The 20,616-nt window shown below is 41.9% G+C and overlaps 1 protein-coding gene across 1 annotated transcript; it reads right to left on the bottom strand.

Moving 5' to 3' along the window:
• Positions 1 to 13,710: 13,710 nt before the first annotated feature.
• Positions 13,711 to 14,250, bottom strand: LOC145122431 (uncharacterized). The gene has a single exon (XM_079058035.1). It carries the CDS (start codon positions 14,248 to 14,250, stop codon positions 13,711 to 13,713), a length of 540 nt encoding a protein of 179 aa, XP_078914161.1.
• Positions 14,251 to 20,616: the final 6,366 nt, after the last annotated feature.

Below are 20,616 nucleotides of genomic sequence, written 5' to 3' on the forward strand. Positions count from 1 at the left end.
TAGTTCAAAAATAGTTTCATAAACTAGAAAATATGGCAACGGAAGACTTAAAAATTTTGAACATAACATAACATTTTATACCCACTAAGGATCTCCTTGTAAGTTATATAAATATTTAAACACCAACTAAAGAAAGGATGAAGAAATAACAACCTTTGTAGTTCTTTGTAACCAATATGAACTTAAAGAGGGAATGAAGATACAAGTAACTTCAAGAAAAGATGAATAAAAGAGAGAGAAAGAGAGAGAGAGAGGGAGAGAGAGAGAGAGAGAGAGAGTAACCTCCTCTAAGGAGGTTATGGTTTTGGGAAGCAAGAATGAAGCACCCAATTCAAGAGTGGAAGCCTCATATTTATATTGTCTGAAAGTGACGTATTTAACCATTAGGTCCTTCACTTTAGACAAGCATGTCCCTAAAGCTTACAGGTCTCCCATGTTTCTTATTACTTTTGATTAAACAAACATGAAAGCCATACTCTTGTTTTTTTGACTCTTATTTTATAAAAATAATAAAAGGAAGAAGACAAAAGCTTTATATTTTATAAACCAAGTCTATAAAATATAAACTTTAACTTTTTGGTAAAAGACAAAAGAATTTATCGAGTCCAAAATGTTGTGCATGACTTATTAATTCATACCATATGAATTATATATAATGTTACTTGCTAAAAAATTATTACTCCCTATTTAATTATAAGAGTTTATTGAATATTTATTAAAATAAGTTTCTAATAAATAATCAATTATATCAAGTTGTTGTTAGTGTGACCCATTAGTATCATATGTTAATTAGCAATATCAGTTTAATATGATTCTTGAGCATACTATAACTTTCAATGAGGGTCAGAGAGGAGGATGTATAGAAGACGGCCTTCCAGACTCGTTATGGTCATTACGAGTTCGTGGTGATGCCCTTCGAGCTCACTAATGCTCCAACCGCATTCATGGATCTCATGAACCGCGTGTGTAGGGTGATGCTGGATTGGTCTGTGATTGTATTCATTGATGACATTTTGGTTTATTCCAAGACCTAGGAGTTGTATGAGGAGCACTTGAGGGAGGTATTGGAGACTTTGAGGAGGAGAGACTTTATGCAAAGTTATACAAGTGTGAGTTTTGGTTGCACGAGGTGCAGTTTCTGGGGAACCTTATCAACTAGAATGGTATTCTGGTTGATCCGAACAAGGTCGAGGCCGTGATGAGGTGGGAGGTTCCGTGGTCTCCATATGAGATTCAGAGTTTCCTTGGTTTAGCAGGTTACTATTGAATATTTCATTCAAGATTTCTCGAAGATAGCGGTTCCTCTGACTCGATTGATGAAGAAGACCGCCACTTTTTGCTTGGGGCCTGAGCACCAGGCAGCTTTTGAGACCCTGAGGCAGAAGTGTGAGGCGTGGATTTTGACCCTGCCGGAGGGTGTTGAGGACTTCGTGGTTTATTGTGATGCTTCGATCACGGGTTTGGGTGCAATTCTGATGCATCGGGGTCGCGTGATCGCTTACGCTTCGAGGCAGCTGAAGCCTTATGAGGCGAGTATCCGACGCATGATTTAGAGCTGGGGGATATGGTTTTCGCCCTCAATATTTGGTGACATTACCTCTTGGGGTCTGCTGTACAATTTACACGGATCACAAGAGCCTGAGGTATTTGATGGATCATCCGAATATGAATATGAGGCAATGTCTGTGGTTGGATGTGGTGAAGGATTATGATTGTGAGATCCTTTACCATCCCGGGAAGGCCAATATGGTGGCCGATGCTCTTAGCCACGAGGCGGTCGCGGCTCCGATCTGGGATATTTTTTTGAGGATGATCGTGATTACTCCGCTTTTAGAGTGGATTCATGAGGCTCAGATGAAGGCTATGAAGGAATAGCACTGGAAGAGTGAGCCAATAATGGTTCAGGTGGCTTCCTTTGATTATGATAGCCGAGGGTTATTGACTCTTCATCAGAGAGTGTGGGTTCCGTATTGGGGTGGTGTGCGGACGATTCTGATGGAGGAGGCACACAAATCGAGATTACCCATTCATCCCGGGGCGACGAAGATGTATAGAGATCTTCGTCCTGATTAATTGTGGTCGTGCATGAAGCAGGATGTAGCTTGTTATGTGGAGAGGTGCTTGACTTGCAGGAAAGTCAAGGCCGAGCATCAGCGGCCTCACGGCAAGATGCAGCCGTTAGATATTCCCGTTTGGAAATGGGAGGAGATTACTATGGACTTCATTACGAAGTTAGCTCGGACTGCACACGGAGTTGATTCGTTTTCGGTCATCATGGATCGATTGACCAAGAGAGCGCATTTCATTCCAATTCAGGAGAGTATCTATACAAAGAAGTTGTTGAGGTATATGTCAGGGAGGTCGAGGCACGACATGGGGTGCCGGTTTCTGTGGTTTTAGATAGGGACGTCCGGTTTACTTCCAAATTCTGGAAGTGGTTCCACAACAAGCTAGGCACTCTTCTCCATTTCAGTACGAATTTCCATCTGCAGGCTGACTGTCAGAGTGATCAGACTATTCGGACATTGGATGATATGTTTTGGGCGTGTGTTTTGGATTTGGGTGGGAGTTGGGATACGTATATTCCGTTAGTTGAATTTCCGTATAACAACAACTATCACGCCATCATCGATCGACCTCCATTTTAGATGCTCTATGGGAGGAAATGCAGGACCCCGATTTGTTGGGGTGTGTTTGGTTAATGAGTTATAGGGGTACCGAGGTGGTACTCAAGACTATTCAGTTGATACAATAGGTTCAGAGTAGACTCTAGACACCTCAGAGTCCTCAGAATTGCTATGCCAACAAGCGCCGATCAAATCTAGAGTTCCAGGTTGGGGACATGGTTCTTCTGAAGGTGTCACCTTGGAAAGGTGTCATCCGATTCAGGAAGAGGGGAAAATTGGGCTCCAGGTATATTAGTCCATTCAGGGTTATAGCCCGGGTGGGCAGGGTTGCGTATCGTTTGGATCTTCTGGAGGAACTCAGTCAGATTCATAGCACGTTCCATGTCTCTCACCTATAGAAATGTTTGGTCGATGATTCCATAGTGGTCCTATTGGAGAATATTCACGTGGATAATCGCCTGAATTATGTTGAGATACCGGTAGAGATTCTTGATGGGAAGAAGAAAATCCTGAGGTGCAAGGTGGTCGTGTTGGTAAAAGTTCAGTGGCAGTACTGCAAGGGCTCATAATGGACGTGTGAGCCAGATGATGAGATGAGGGAGCACTACCCGGAGTTATTTGGGGCTGCGGACTTCGAGGACGAAGTATGATTCAAGTGGAGGAAAATTGTAACATCCAGAACCCTAAGGTACTAAATTCATTGATTTTTGCATTATGAGGGTCCTCATGATGTTAGATATTTGGGATCATGTCGTGAGTGACAATTGAACTATTGACCCGCATTTTGGAGTCTCACGATGTGAGACATAAGGTCTCACAACGTGAGCGTGGCTTGATGACCGCAAACCTAAGCTTCAGGTATTTCATGTAAAGAGAGGGATAAGGTAGCCCATCCTTATCTTCCTGCACTCTTTTGCCTCCTAAAAACCCTAATCTAGACCCTCTTGAATTCCTTAGATATTTTTGAGATCTTTGAAGCATTCTGTGGTGGTTTTTGACTCTTTGAAGTGGAAGAAGACCTTGGTTGAGAAACTTCTTGGCATTTTGGCTCCTACCTTGCAATCTCTTGGAGCTTATGGACCATTGTAAGTCTTAAAGCTTGGACCTTTCTACCTCTTTCATGCTAGATCTAAGTTCTAAGCTCCTTTGTGCATGTTTGTGTTGGATTTCATGCATGGGATCCATAAAGCTGGCAACTTTACGGATCATTGAGCCATTCTCTATAATATAGTCTTTGGATATGAGTTTTAGTGTAGTTTGAGATTCCAAGCATGAATCTAGATCTCATTTTCCCACTCCTGGCCTAGTAAGTGCTTGAGTCATGCATTGGACTTGCATGACTGAAAAGCTATGATTTTTTATCATCCTTTGGGTAAGGGAAGACCATCTGGAACGTCCAAAGTGATGGCTATAAGGAATAAGAGCTTAATGCTCGAAGCTGGTAAGTGCAAATCTCACGATGAGAGGATTAAGACCACTGCATTTTGAGAATACTAGCCATACGATTGTTTTGTCCAGATTAGGTCACAACGTGACTCAAGGCGAGGTCGCAATGTGTTAAGGACTGGAGTCTTCTTGATGGGCTGAGTTGACCCGCTGAATTAAGACTGGGTCGAGTTGGTATTTACATCGTAACCATGAGATGGTCACGACGTAAGGACCAACTATTGGAGTTTGGACCATTGACTTTGGGCCGTGTTGGGCCATTAGACTTCTGATTTTGGGCTTCCTTGGATTTATGCCCATGATGGGTTTTGGCCCCAATTTGGAAGATTGGGACATGATTGGGCTTTGGGTTGCCATTTAGGATTTGGACCTTTTGAGAAGTTGGACTGGGCCTTGGCATTGGGCTAAGTTAGAAAAAGGGTAAAATGGTCTTTTACCCTGGTTATGGCCTAAGCAAGTTAGATTCTTGATTTCGGGTCAAGATCCAATTATTAATTGGATATTGTTTTGTGATGATAGCGCAAGGATTTTTCGGACCAGGAGACAGAGATTCATTTTTAGTATTTCAACAGTTAGAGGTGAATTTCCTCACTGTGTTTAGCAGGTCGAAGGCACCAATGCCGACCCATGGTTTGTTATGTTTAGGATGCTAGATTTCTGCATGACTCTTGCATGTGTTATGTGTTTGTATGTTTATCGGGCGGGGCCCAATGACCGTTCTGTATGCTATTTATCTTTGTGATTATTGCATGTGTTATGTGTTTATCTATTTATATGTTTATATGTATAGCAGGCAGGGCCCGATGACTGGCATATCTGTATGCCAAGCTGGGCCCGATACTGGGCGGAGTCTGATGCCGGGCGGGGCCCGATGACGGGCACAACCCATTATATGTTTGAAATGTATGGTATGTGGTATTCTGGGGAACTCACTAAGCTTTGTGGTTCCCTTGAAGAATCATATAATAGAATTTTCTGATTTGTGTGATACCTTATAGCCTAGGAGGAATGGATGCTATGTGTTACATGGAATTGAAATCGACTCAGTTAATTGCTAAGTGCATGATTTCAAAGTTGTATACGATTAGGATCATATAGCTCTAAAATGATCGATTCAACCTTATTTCCCGTTCATTGTTTGGTCATGTACTTAGGATAGAGTCATCATTTGACAGTCTATGTGATCCCATTTTGTGTATAACTTGCATGCATAAGGCAACCAACTATTGTTGATTGAGGTTCTCGGTATTACGAGCGGTGGGATTTGAGGATTCCTAGGAGAACCTAGGATATGTATGCTGTTTAGCATAGGATTGGTATATAGTCCTAGTGTGGTAACTTGTAGGAATCATGACGATTCTTGTTGAAGGTATAGATAGGTGTGGAAAGTAGTATTGGGCCTGTACTAATGGAAGCACAAGATCTGTACTTGCGACAAGGGTAGACCTGGAGACTCTAAGGAGACCTGTATAATGAGAATCCCCTCGAGTCTTATGCCGATTATTTCTATGTTGTGTTTCAGTTTGAGGATGGTGGTGATTACTCGAAGAGGAGGTTCTGGTGCAGGTTCCGGTTCAGGTTATGGCTCAGGTACATAACCGATTGATGAGAGGTTGCGTGGGCTTATTGCGCTCGAGGTTACCCGTGGCATTTTGGATGGTACCCCTGTGATGTTCGGTACCATCAAGGAGGGTATCAAGGAGCTTAAGGAGGAGCGAATCAGGGCTTTTTGGGCCTAGGTCACTACGGGTCAGGAAGGATCACAAACTCCCTCATTTTGAGAGTTCAAGGCGTGTGGACTCCCGAGTTCTTTAGGGATAAGGACCCCATCGATAGCCGAAATTGGATCATTGACATGGAGAATGCTCAGCGGACAAGATTTTGCCCTGAGGAGGCAAAGGTGGGGTTTGCATCCTACCTGTTGAGGGATCGGGCACGTGACTGGTGGGATGAGGTTGGTCGAGCTGTGGGGAATACGACTGTGGCAGTCATAAATTGGGAGGATTTTGTTTCAAGGTTCCAGAGGGAGTTTGCACCAGCTATCGACATGTAGTAGCTGGCGAGGGTGTTTTAGGACCTTCTCCAGACAACTGAGATTGTAGCGGAGATCATGGCCAAGTTCAAAGAGAGAGCTTTGTTGGTCCCGCAGTACGCTGTAGATGAGGATATGAAGAAGAAAAGGTATCATGACACGTTGAGGGATGACATTAGGGAGTTTGTGAGCTTTTTGGGGTGTAAGACCCTTAATGATATGATTGAGAGAGCCCGTGAGCGGGAGATTGAGCTGGAGCTTTGGTCGAAGTGAAATTCGGAGCAGGTACAGACAACAGTGGGCCATGCTAAGAGACCCATGACCTCTGACTCGTGCACCAGGGGCAGCAGGGCAGTAGCCGATGCAGAAAGTGTGGCAAGCCGCACAGTGGGATATGCCGGGCATTGGGTTCTGTATTTTATGGTTGTGGTCACCGGGTCACATGAGTAGGGACTGCCCCCGGAGTGCTCTGATTTGCCTTCATTGCAAACAGATCAGCCATAAAAGGCTGATTGTTCGAGATTGACAGGAGGGGAACTGGCGACGCCTGCACCAGCCACCTTGCGGAGTACTGATGGCCGACAGGGCAAGGCGGAGGCGCATGTGGTGAAGAGCAGGGAAATTCAGCTGACCACCGATGAGGCCCATGCAACACCGGATGTGGTTACTAATATGTGTCTTATTCATACCTTTTATTTCTTTCCTTATTTATGCTCATGATTATATTGGATCTAATATAAGGACCTTTTTGGTAAATGGTATGATTTCTCATCTTCTGTTTGATTCGGGTGCTACCCGATCCTTTGTATCTCTTGCACTTAGCAAGAAGTTCTGCGATGCTCTTGGGATTCTGTATTACCCGTTGGAGGTCGAGATTGCTGATGATAGTTCTATTAGTGCTTCAAGGTTTCATCGTGGGTGTGTTCTGAACCTGTTCAACGAGATGTACTCTATTGATTTGGTGATGATTCATCTACGGGGATCGAAGGTTATTATCGAGATGGATTGGCTGGGCCCTAATGAGGACATGATTGATTGTGAGCCACAGCTAGTGAGTGTTCGAACCCCAAGTTGGGGAGAAGTGGTTATTCTTAGCGAGGGAGCTTCACATGGGCCAACTCTCTATTCAGCTGCGAGAGCTAGGAGGTATCTTCAGCTGGGTTGTTCTGGGTTTCTAGCATATGTGGCGGATACTCAGGTCGAGGGCACAACAACGTTAAGTGAGGTACCCATTGTTCGCGATTTCCCTGATGTATTTACTGAGGATTTTCCAGGAGTGCCTCCCGAGAGGCAGCTCTTCCTGGTGCGGCCTCGATAGCCAATGCACCGTATCGTTTGGCACCACCAAAGATGCGGGAGTTTTCTACGCCGCTTCAGGAACTGCTAGACGAGGGATTCATTCGACCGAGCAGCTCACCTTGGGGAGCATCGATTTTGTTTGTGAAAAAGAATGATGGTTCGCACTGGATGTGCATTGACTACCGGGAGTGGAATAAGCTAACGGTGAAGAACCGTTACCCACTCCCGAGGTTCGACGATTTATTTGATCAGCTTCAGAGTGCATCTTGGTATTCCAAGATTGATTTGTAATCAAGTTACCATCAGATGAGGTTCAGTGACGATGATGTACAAAAGATAGCATTCAAAACTCGCTATGGTCATTACGAGTTTGTGGTGGTGCCATTTGGGCTCACCAATGCGCCGAAAATGTTCATGGATCTCATGAACCGGGTTTGCAGGCTGATGTTGGATCATTCAGTGATAGTATTCATTTATTATATCCTGGTCTAGTCCAAGACCAAGGAGAATTGTGAGGTACTTGATGGATCAGTCGGATTTGTATATGCGGCAACGGAGATCAGTGGATGTGGTAAAGGATTATGATTGCAAGATCTTGTACCACTATGGGAAGGCCAATATAGTGGCCGATGCTTTGAACTTCAAGGAAGTGGGTGCGCCTATCGGGGATATTTGTATAAGGATGGTTATTACTTCTTCTTTGTTGGATTTGATCAAAAAGGCTCATGTGGAGGGACTGAAAAAAGGAGAATTGGAAGATAGAGCGTATCAAGGGGCAAATTCATTTATTTGTCAGAGAGAGCTGGGGGTTGTTGATTCGGTGTAGAAGAGTTTGGGTTCCGACTACTAGTAGGGTGAAGCAGGCAGTTCTAGAAGAGGCTCATAAGTCCAAGTTTTCTATACATTCAGGGGCCATGAAGATGCATCGAGATCTGAAGCTGAGTTATTGGTGGCTCTGTATGAAGAGGGAGATAGCATGGTTCGTGGAGCGATGCTTGACTTGCAGGAACGTGAGGGCCAAACATCAGAGACCCCATGGTAAGATGCAGCCATTGCCCACTCCCATGTGGAAGTGGGAAGAGATTCCTATGGATTTCATCATAAAGCTGCCAAGGACGACACATAAAGTTGATTCTATTTAGGTCATTGTTGTAGACTGACCAAGAGCACACATTTCAAACCTATTGACGAGAGTATATATATTGAGAAGATGGCTGACATTTATATTCCGGAGGTGGTGGTTTGGTACGGGGTGCCAGCTTTAGTGGTTTCAGATCATGATGTTCGTTTCACTTCCAGGTTTTGGAAGAAGTTTCATGATGAGTAGGGTACTCAGCTGCACTTTAGTACAACATACCACCCCCAAACCGATGGATAGAGTGAGCAGAGGATTCAGAAGCTCGAAGATATGTTCCGGGCATGCATGCTAGATTTTGGAGGGAGTTGGGATACTTATCTTCCACTGGCCGAGTTCTCTTAGAATAACAGTTCTCATGCCAGTATTGATCGACCACCTTGTGAGATGTTATATGGGAGGAGGTGCAGGACCCCGATGTGTTGGGGTGAAGTCGGGCATCGGGTCATGGGAAGTACCGAAGTGGTGCTTAAGAACACAAAGTTGATTCAGCAGGTGCGCGACAGGTTGCGAGTTGTGCAAAGCCGACATAAGAGTAATGCAGATCGGCGACGCTTGGACCTCGAGTTTTAGGTGGGGGACTTGGTACTTTTGAAGGTGTTACCTTGGAAAGGTGTCATCCAATTCCAGAAGCAGGGCAAGCTGGGCCCCTGGTTTATTTCTCCATTCAGGATTTTCGCCCGGGTGGGAAGGGTTGCTTACCAGCTGGATTTTCTCGATGAGCTCAGTCAAGTCCACAACACCTTCCATGTTTCTCACTTCGGAAGTATGTGGCCGATGAATCCGTGATTATTTCTTTGGATGACATTCAGGTTGATGAACGCTTGAACTACGTGGAGAGGCCAATCGCGATCGTTGACAGGAAGACCAAGACTCTGCATAATAAGGTGGTGAATCTGGTGAAGGTGCAATGGCAACACCGAAAGGGCTCTGAGTGGACATGGGAGCCGGAGGATGTAATGAGGGAGCACTACCCAGACTTGTTTGCAGTAGCAGACTTCGAGGACGAAGTCTGATTCAAGTGGGGGAGATTAGTAATGCCAGTTTCTAAGTATATACATTTTGGCCTTGTTTTTAATAATGTTGCATTTTTGGTCACAAACGCCAGGCCTTGAATGCCATGCGTTGGTATGTGGACGCCAGGCGTTCGCACGAAGAAGTCAAACCCTAATTTTTAGGGTTTGCACCCTCTTTAAAGGTCATTATAGCCTCAAGACCTTTATTAACTCCAGCCTCTATCTCTCTTTGCCCTCATTTCAAAACCCTAAGTGTGTGTGAGTATTTTGAAGCCTTGGAGTATCATTTTAGTGTTCTTGGTGAAGAAGGAAGACCATTAGAGTGGTGGTGTTACTTTTTAGCTTTTGGATCTAGACTTCTTGCATCTTAAAGCATATTCATGAGGTATAAAGTTTAGATCTTGATGACTTTTTTGTTAAATCTTGACTAAGCTTAGTATTATGTCCTTTTTGATCCTAATATCTTGATCTTTGTTAGTTTGGTGTACTCTAGAGTTTTGGGCTGTCCTTTCAAGCATTCTAGAAGGTATAGAATCATAAAATAGCAAGCTTGGACCTTGATACTCTTCCATGCAAGAGTTTTGGAGCTTTAGAGTATGATATGAGTTAAGATCTTGGTGTTGGTCTCTTTGTATCCATCCACCGTCATAAAGGCTGCAAGTTTATGGTTGTAGATGTTCTATAAGCCTTGGATCTAAATTTTGGACGCTAGATCTTAAGCCATTAAGACCTTGGTTTAGAAATTAGAACTCTATGGTTTACGCCAGGCATACACATGAGAACATTGGGCGTTCGGATGTCGGGCGTCATAGAGTGGACGCTAGGCGTTATCTCAGAAGCCCATTGGATCGATTTTTGGGCCATTAAGGGTTTTGGTCTTTGATTAGTTGGGTGTTGTTTGGAAAGGGGCAAAATGGTCTTTTTCCCTTAATATGTTGAAGGATGAGTGGACCATTGTTATGGGATAAAACCCTGATTATTGATTGGGGTCGTTTCTTGATTATGTTTAGTGTGAGGAGCAATGTTCGCAGCAGGTCGAGTGTTGATTCAGTTATCTTCACTTAGAGGTGAGTCTCCTCACTGTATCTATGGGTCGAAGGCACCAATGACGACCCATTATTCAGTTATATATGTTAGCCATTGTATGATTTATGTGTTACGTGATCGAGTTGAAATACACCCCAAGGTGGGGCGCACTATTATATGTCGGGTTGATATACACCCTAGGATGGGGACCACTATGGCATGATAAAGTTGAAATACACATCAGGTCAGGGCTCACTATGGTATGTTTGGGTTGAAATATACCCCAGGGTGTGACCCATATTTGTTATTGGATTGATATATATCCGAGGGCGAGGCCTATTTATATGTTTGGTATGTGGTACTTTGGGGAAAACTCACTAAACATTGCACTTATAGTTTATGTTTGTGGTTTCAGGTACTTCTGATACTTAGGGGAAGGGCCTGACGTGATGGCACAACAATCTCCCATCATGCTTTCCGTATTTTTTGGATATTATTACTCTGATGACTTTGATATTATACTCTGTGGATGTTTTGGAACAAATTGGTATTTGAACTATTGATTTTAAAATGAATAATTTTACTACTGTTTTTAGGATGTTACATGCGAGACCGGTTTCTAGCTGTGGACTTGAATTTACGTGTTGTCGAGGGTATGAAGCTTGCGAATGAGGAAAAGATGGAGAAGGTCGGGGAGATATACACCGACCTGTCGATACGTCACAGGGATGCTCTGGCCAAGGTCGCTTCACTAGAAAATCAGGGAACGCTTGTTCAGACAAGCTATGAAGCTTGTCTACAAGAGAACAATGTACTGCATGCTCAACTCCTTATTAAGACCTGATAGTATGGGTTATGTCAGTCGGTTATGCTCTCTAGTTTTAGGAAAGCGTGAAATTGGTGTTTTGCTTGTGTGCCTAATTGAATCTTGTTTTGTAGATGGTCTTTTTAGGACATTGATAATTGTGGTGCTGAGTGTCAGCATGTGTTATGATTTATGTTGATGAAGTTTGTTTGTTATGGAAACTGTTGTTTGCTAATGCACTTAGATAATTAGAAACTTCTTGGGAACTAAATTGATGTATTCACACCACACATTTTTCCCGCCCAACAGATGTTAAATAGATATTTTGCATTTCTCTTGCTGGGTTGATGATAAGTGTCATGAACAACTAATATATTTTTTTGACTAAGCGGGTAGTTTATGTGTAATAGATATATAGATTTAGTCGATGGACCGAGCTACATGATTTGAGGAATAAGTGTATTCTTTAGGTAAGTAGGTAGCCTATTTTTTGAGTAATGACACTCGATGTATACATAAGTGTTGTCGGCGGACTGAGCTACATGGTTTGAAGAATAAGTGCATTCTTGGGCTAAGCGGGCAGCCTATTTTTTGAGTAGTGATACTCGATATATACATAAGTGAAGTCGGTGGACTGAGCTACATGATTTCAAGAATAAGTGTATTCTTGGGCTAAGTGGGTAACCTATTTTTTGAGTAATGATACTCGATGTATACATAAGTGTAGTCGGCAGACTAAGCTACATGATTTGAAGAATAAGTGTATTCTTGGGCTAAGCGAGTAGCCTGTTTTTTGAGTAATGATACTCGATGTATACATAAGTGTAGTTGGCAGACCGAGCTACATGATTTGAAGAATAAGTGTATTCTTGGGCCAAGTGGGTAGCCTGTTTTTTGAGTAATGATACTCGATGTATACATATGTGTAGTCGGCGGACCGAGGTACATGATTTGAAGAGTAAGTGTATTCTTGGGCTAAGCGGGTAGCCTGTTTTTTAAGTAATGGTACTCAATGTACACATAAGTTTAGTCGGTGGACCGAGCTACATGCTTTGAATAATAAGTGTATTCTTGGGCTAAGCGGGTATCCTGTTGTTTTATTTGTCATAAATCGAATAATCTTGCCATGGTTTGTGATATCGTCCACATGACACATATAGGGTCTAATGATAATACTTTCCGCTCATTTCGTTCTTGTCCCAACCGGTATAATTTCCCTTGCATACTCAAATATAGAACTTCCTATGGTTTTTTACATGCCACGTTCTTGGTATCGCCTCGCTTTCCATTATATGTAGGACATATGATCCATCCCTATTTGCTTCATGTATTCTGTATGGACCTTACCATGTTGGACGTAGTTTTCCCTATGGCTCTTGCCTACTAGCCTCATTGTCCAGTAATACCTTCTCGCCTACTTTGAAACAACGGCCTTTGACCTGTTGGATATAATAACTTTCCATTTTCTTTTCATAATGTTCCTTTCATATTGCTGCTACCTCTCTTCTCTCCATGGAAACATCCAGGTTCGTTCTTAGGTTGTCATCGTTACTGTCCACGTTCATATTTTCCGTTCTGTTTGTGAGGATAATAACTCTAATGGCAACACTGCTTCTGATCCGTAGACTAAGCTATAGGGTTTTTCTTTTGTTGGCGTTCACATTGTTGTTCGGAATGCCCATAACACGCTTAGTAGTTCATCAAACCATCGTCCTTTGGCTTCGTTTAGTCTTGTTGCCAAGCTGTGCACGATTTTCCGATTGGTGACTTCATTTTTTCCATTGCCTCTGGGTGTGCTACTGAATTGAACGTCTGATTTATTCGGAGCTCTTCACACCACTCTCGGAAGGGATTATTCACAAATTGTGATCCATTATCCGATATAAATGTATGCGGTACACCGAAATGGCAAATGATTTGCTTGCAAAAGAATTTGATAATGTTTTGGCCTGTTATTGTAGCTAATGGTTCTGCCTCAACCCATTTGGTGAAATTGTATATTGCTACTACTAAGAATTTTACCTTCCCAGTTCCTTCTGGGAACGATCCGACTATGTCTATTCCTCATTGAATGAAAGACCAGGGGCTACTGATTCTGATCATTAGTGTTGCCGATTTTCATGGGATTGGTGCATGTTTCTCGTACTTCTCGCAACTGTAGATTACTCATTATGTGTCTTGGTACATAGTCGGCCAATAGTACCCTATCCTCGAAGTTTTACATACTATTGTTCGTGCCTCTTCATGTGCTCCTGCCACTCCTTGATGGATCTCCCTTATGAGGTATTCTGCCTCCTTGCCATTTACACAACGTAAGCGAGGTGTTAAATACCCTTTATGTACAATATTTTGTTGTCCACTACAAAGGATGGTGCCTTGACCCTTAGTTTCCTAGCTTCCTTGTCATCCGAAGGTAGCTTGCCTTCAATTAGGTATTCCATTATTAGTTTTCTCCAGTCATTTGTCTTTGCAATTATTGAAATTACCGGAATCGCCTCTATTTCTTTTGCATGTACTATTCTACCAATACTTTTTTGGTTAAATGGGGGAAAAGTGGACGATGCGAGCTTACTTAATGCATCCGCATGTTTGTTTTTCGACCTCAAAACATGTTCTAGCCTACAACTTTTAAAGTGCATTTTCAATTCTTTCACTTTGTCTGCATATTGTGCTAAGTTCCTTCCTTGAATTTCATACAAACTATTTGTCTGGTTGGCGACGACCATCGAGTCTATAGAGGCGTGTATGTGTTCACACCCAATCTTAATACCCAATTGCAATCTTGTGATGAGTGCTTCATATTCCAATTCGTTGTTTGATGCTTGAAAATTGAATCTTAACGGGTAGGTTATCTCTTCCCCCATTGGGCTTGTTAATATCAAGCCGAGTCCTGCACCTTATGTATAGGAGGACCCATCTGAAAATAAATTCCATTGATTTTTTTGCGTTACGTTCGTTTTTTAATGTTGTCATCTGATTCGTGTATCGATGACACTTCCTTATGGCCTGCTATTTTGGTGAAAAAGTCTACTAGTGCTTGTGCTTTTATGATGGTTCGTGGTTTGATAATGATTTCGTGTTCTCTTAACTCCATTGCCCATTTAGATACTCTTCCTAACTTCTCTGGTTTCAATAGCACTTGACACACTGGGATATTTGTGAGTATTTCGATGGTGTGTGCCAAGAAATATGTTATTAGTCTTCTAGATGCGTTGACTAGGCATAGTTCCAGCTTCTCTATATTTGAATATCCCATCACCGCTCCTTGCAGGATACGAATTACAAAATATATTGGTACTTTTTTGTCTTCTGTGTTTGCCACTAGTACTACACTAGTTGCCGTTCTTGACGCTGCTAAATACGTGGTTAAGACCTCACCAGGGATCGGCGATGTCAAAGTAGGTAGCACAACTAACGCCATTTTGATTTTGCAGAATGCGCTCTCAGCTTCTTTCATCCATCAGAAAGTCTTTTTTTCCAATGCTCTTCTTAACGTTTTGTAGAAAGGGTATGTTTTCTCTGCAGATTTTGCTAAGAACTGCCCTAATGCTGCCAATTTACCATTTAATGCTTGTACCTCTTTCGATGTCCTTAGTGACCGCAGTTCTAGCAATATTTCTATCTTTCTGGGGTTCGTCTTTATTCCATCCTTTGTGATGAGATGTCCTAGGAATTTTCCGTTTTCTGTCCCAAAGATACACTTTTGGGGGTTCAACTTCATATTCGCAGCTCTTAAGTTGGCAAAGATTTCTGTTATGTCTTGTAGAAAATAACTATCGTTTCTGCTTTTGATGACCATGTTGTCCACATAGACTTCAATTTTCCTCCCAACTTGTGGTTCAAAAACTTTGTCTGCTAACCTCTAGTATGTTGCCCCTGCATTCCTTAATCCGAATGGCCTTTTTATGTAGCAAAATGTCCCTCTCTTCGTATGGAAAGATGTTTTTTCTTCATCCCCATCGTGCATGTGTATTTGGTGATATCCCTTGTAAGCATCTAGAAAATTCTTCCATTTATGCCCGTGAAAGTACTCAATTTTTTCGTCGATAGACGGTAGCAGGTAGCATTATTTTGGACAAGCTTTGTTTAGGTCCGAGAAGTTTATGCACATCCTCCATTGTCCATCTCCTTTTTTGACCAAGACCGGGTTCGCTAACCTAGGATGGGAAAAGCAATCCCCGTACTATTCCTGCTTTTACCATTTTGTCGACCTCGTTTTTTATTGCTTTATTCTTGTCTTTAGGTTGCCCCCTCTTTTTATGTCGATTGGCTTGCTTCCTGGTTTCTCGTTTAGTTTGTGCTCGACCAGTTGTTTGGGCATGCCTGTCATGTCTGCTGCCTCCCACACGAATATGTTGACATTTTTTTTTAAAAGTGTCGTTAATCCATTTTTTAATTCTCAAGGTAACCCTACTCCTATCCGCACTCCTTGGTCTGCATATTTGCTATTGATTGTGATTTCATTTAACCCGTTATTTGTTTGCGTTGTGACTAAATTTGTCGTTCGTGCCTTGCTTTTCACCATTGCAATGGGTCCTGTTTGTGGTTTACTATAGATCATTCCAAATCCTCTTTCCGTTCAAAACCGGACGATGTCGTGGATCATCGATACGATCGCTCCGAACTTTGTCATTTCACTTCTCCCGAATATGACGTTGTATGGCGATGCTGATTGTACGATTGTAAAAGCTATTGTCTGTCTATTTTTGGAATGTGTTAACTGATCCATTAAAGTTAATGGAACACACAATATCCCTTTCGGCTAAACAGAATGTCCCGCAAAGCTTGTTAAATGCCCTGCTAGTTGTAGCATCCTTTTTCTTATTTGTTCTGGTAGCTGTGAGAAGCAATGGTCTTACATGATTTAGGTAGAACTACCACTATCACAATATATTCTATGAATGCCTATATCGCATATTTGCCCATATAAAAGTATTAGCCCATCTTTTTGGTGGTGGGGAATATGGTATGTTGCCCCATCAAACAGATTGTGTATTTGGTCGGTATCCTTTCATATTAAACGCAACGGGTAGTTCATTTTTGTTGCTTTACTATCTGACATGTTTCCATGTGTGTTGTGTTAAAATTTTGATCTGGATATCAGGTATTTCCTTTGTTTGTCACTTCGGTACCCCTATCACACAAATGGCTCCAATGTTGGTACGACGAACCCCATGCGCATACTTCGCTCTTCCAGGAGGTATAAAGTTCAAAACTTGATGAATATTTTGTTAGATCTTGTTAGCCCTTAGGTTTATGTCCTTTTTATTCCATATTCTTAGTCTAATTGGGTATGAACTACTCCACGCCTTATGAGTAGCCTTTTCAGACGTTTTTGTGTGCATGGATTCACAAAAGTGCAATCTTGGTGTGACGTCCAGAAATTGAAGGCAATTTTTTCCATTTTTATTTATTTAAAATATATGTCTTAAAACATTACAACACATCAGTACATGATTAATTATAACCTAGTGTTCAGCGTAAGTCATATAAAACTTTATTGATGATTCGATGCAGATACCATCATGCGTGAGCCTTTTCACGGTCAGATGAACAATCTGTAAAGCAATTATTCAACAACTATAAGCCGAGGCTTAGTGGATTCCCTCAAAATATTCCCCACCACAACATATATACAATGGATACACATAATGGCCTTCAACATATAGTTGGTACGCTCTTGGCCTTCAGCATATAGCTGGTCCGCCCCATTTTGCCTAGATCATATAACTAGTTCGCACCTTGGACTTTAGCATAAATGTAACGTCCCATTTTCACAACCAAAATTTTTCATTTTTATTTAAGTAGAGCTTCCCATTTATAAATCCATCTTGAAGAAAACCGTTTATTCCAAACACATTTATTGAAATTAGAGTAATATTAAAGCGCAAAATATTCATTGTTGCTAACGAATATGTACAGTCATGCCTTCGTCTTCCCATGATGACCGATGATACCTTAAACAATAAACAACTGAGTAAGCACACAGATTAGTGAGTTTCCACCAAAATACCCATACGATAAACATACAAGCATGCATCGGGTCCACTCAGCCATCGGGCTGGAATACCCAGGGTTTGTTGGCCTACCTCCCCAACCCAACTGCTCTTCCTGAGCCTTCGTGCCTACGACTTACAGCCGGACCACACCGGGTATCTTGCCCTACAACACAAAGCATACTCAACCCACTACTACAATATATCGACATATAAACAATTAGGATCAAGTAGGTACATAATACAGGCAAACAACAATCATAGAGCTCACTACCGCCTAATAGTCCTCACACCGCACACTCTCCCGCTACTAGCTATCCTCCACGAAATGCGTAACCATAAGTAACAAGAGCTGAGATAGACACTCAAACAGATGATCCTACTCTAGAGCCACAACCAAACAAGGAACAGACAAGAAATCCTAGATCAAGAGGTCTCAGGCTATCCTACATGACCACATACTGTCCCTAGGGCACTCCACTAGATGATAACCAACAAGTATAGGTAGACATACATATCTACATATCACTACCACAAAACAACATCCTATATACCTAGATACAGATCACTACAACATGGCAACATCCTATATACCAGGATACAGATCTAACATATCACTACATCATAACAACATACTAAATACCAACAATCCAAGGAATACATAACCGTATATACTATACCAGGATACAGATCTAAAAAATCACTACATCATTGCAACATACTAAATACCAACAATCCAAGGAATGCAAAACCCTATATACTCAAAGGTGAGATAGACACCCGGATAGGTGATCCTACTTTGGAACCACAACCAAATAAGGAACAGGTAAAAGATCCTAGATCAAGAGTCCTCAGTATATCCTACACGACTATATATACAGTCACTACGGCATCCTTCTACTAAAGATCACCAAAACTAGTAGGCCAGCATTGGTGCCTTTGACCCACGAATATAGTGAGATAAAACTCACCTAAATCGAAGAACCTTGAAACATTGTGATATGCTCCCTTCTGCACTGCTTGCTCCTGTGAATCCAAGAACACCAAAACCAGAAAAAATCTTAATCAATAGCCCAAAATCCTCAAGTTTGACCTTGACCCAAGGTCAAACTTGGTCAAAAAGTCAACGGTCAATGGAAGTCAACAAAAGTTAAAGTCCAAAGCAGTTGAGTATGCCCATCGTACTCAATGTACACCCATCGTACGCAGCTTGATCCCACTCCTTCATTAAGCACTAAATCCCTTAAGGACTTTTCACCGAAACTCAAATCTAGCCTCAAAACATTGTCTTAAGTCATAAAGTTTCCACCTTTATGACTTTCCATGGATAGGGAAGGTCCAAAAGCTAAAACCCTAACTTATTAATCCATTAAGACATCACAACTCTTGCATGGAAGGGATAAAAGGACCAAGATCACATTTTTATGGTTTCTAATAGCTCCATAATGGATAAAGTTTCCAACTTTATCCATTAGAATGGTCTCAACAAACAAGATTCATGATTTAAGTCTCAAAGGGACCAAAAATGCATCTTTTTCAACTAAATCCGTTAAGTCTAAGTCTCCAAACTTCAGATCTGAATCAATATGATGTTTAGATGGATAAAGTATCCAACTTTATCCATAATAAGGTCACAAACTTTCAAGATCTAAACTTTATGCACTTAAAGTGATAAAAAGCTCATGATACCCAAAACTAGCTAGATCTAACAATTTCGTCATCAGGATTCAAAATTTATACCTCCAGAAGATAGATTAAGGTGAACAAGGTCTCGATCTACAAGCTCCAATGCAACCAGCACTTCTCCAATGAGTTCCTTATTGTCCAAGGTGCACCAAGAACACTACAAAGCATTTAAAAACACCTTCTTTTTGTTCACAAGGCTCAAACTAAGGCTGGGGTTTCAAGGGAGGTTGTTAGAGAGGTGGAGGTTGAGAATGGAATGGGTTTGGGGAAGTTAAAGAGGTAAAATAGGGCTCAAACCACGAAAAAAGGGTTTAGGCACTGATCGCGCATGCCTAGCGTAATCCAGGTACGCCCAACATACTAGGGATTCCCTAGTACGCCCAACGTACTCCCCGTACGCCCAACATACGCAGCTAACCCAAAAATCGTCCTAACTTCAAACAATCGTAACTTCTTCGTTCCAACTACGTTTTCGAAGTTCTTTATATCCACATAAAGGTGTTGAAAAGATCTTGAATATTATATAAATATCTTGGACTAACAACTTCTCGAACAAAAGTCCATATTTCCGGCAAGAACCCGACTTATGACTTTTCCTTTTCTATCCCTGGGCCCTCAACACAATTCAAGGGTTTAGATCTCATAACCATCATTGCATTCTTTCAAAAAGGTCTAAACATTACCTCCTTAAGGACCAAATCCTTTACACAATCAACTTCCGTCCCACGACCCTCAAATAAGAATGACGGAAAAAGGAATTTAGAATTCTCCCCTACTTAAATTAGATTTCCTCCTCGAAATCAGCTCTTGCTTCCGCTTCATGATGCATCCCCTCACATCAACCAAACTAACCAAAAACCCACTGATTTGATCAGATCTAAACCTTCTCGGCCAAATTCCGCCATGTTAATCCCGCACATAAGTGCACCATCACGACGAGAACCAACTGGTCACATACCAAACTAAGCCACACCCCTACATGGATTCTACAACCTTGCTTAGCTATCTACTGACAACACTCATGCTTACCCTTGACTTAGCTGATCCTACCTGGTCTTCGGGCCGTGACTCAGACGTCCAATCCCCAATCAAACAAGAACATACAAGGAAGCACTAATCACATCCCTCAACCTAGAATCCTAACACCCTAGAGTCTAAAGCACAAGCACGCCTTACATATGATGCCACAACTAAAACGAACACGACTTGAAGGGAAATCCAAAAGCTGATGATGATCTTGACCCGAAACAGAAAGATTCAGTATCTGCGCAAAAGTCTTGAACTTGGAGAAATCCGACTGAGAACCGAACCTTGACACAAGGTCTTCCTGCTGCAAGGTTCCACTCTCCCTTACTTGAAATATGCTAGAATTCGACAACTTCTCAATCCTTCGATACCCAGACTAACCTGAACTCCACCACTTGATCCCAACAGCTGATATCCAAATATATAGAAGAATCTGAACCCACACAACATTCATAAATCCAAATACACATACAATCCAATGACAAAGATACTTAATCAATTCATAACACGAAATCAATTTTA

The sequence above is a fragment of the Lactuca virosa genome, chromosome 6 (assembly GCF_052849685.1).
Source record: "Lactuca virosa cultivar CGN04683 chromosome 6, Lactuca_virosa_CGN04683_v6, whole genome shotgun sequence".
Classification (NCBI taxonomy): Eukaryota; Viridiplantae; Streptophyta; class Magnoliopsida; order Asterales; family Asteraceae; genus Lactuca; species Lactuca virosa.

Excerpts from the sequence above, each read along its gene's own strand:
- LOC145122431 (XM_079058035.1), bottom strand. The coding sequence starts at position 14,250 with ATGGGGGAAGAGATAACCTACCCGTTAAGATTCAATTTTCAAGCATCA.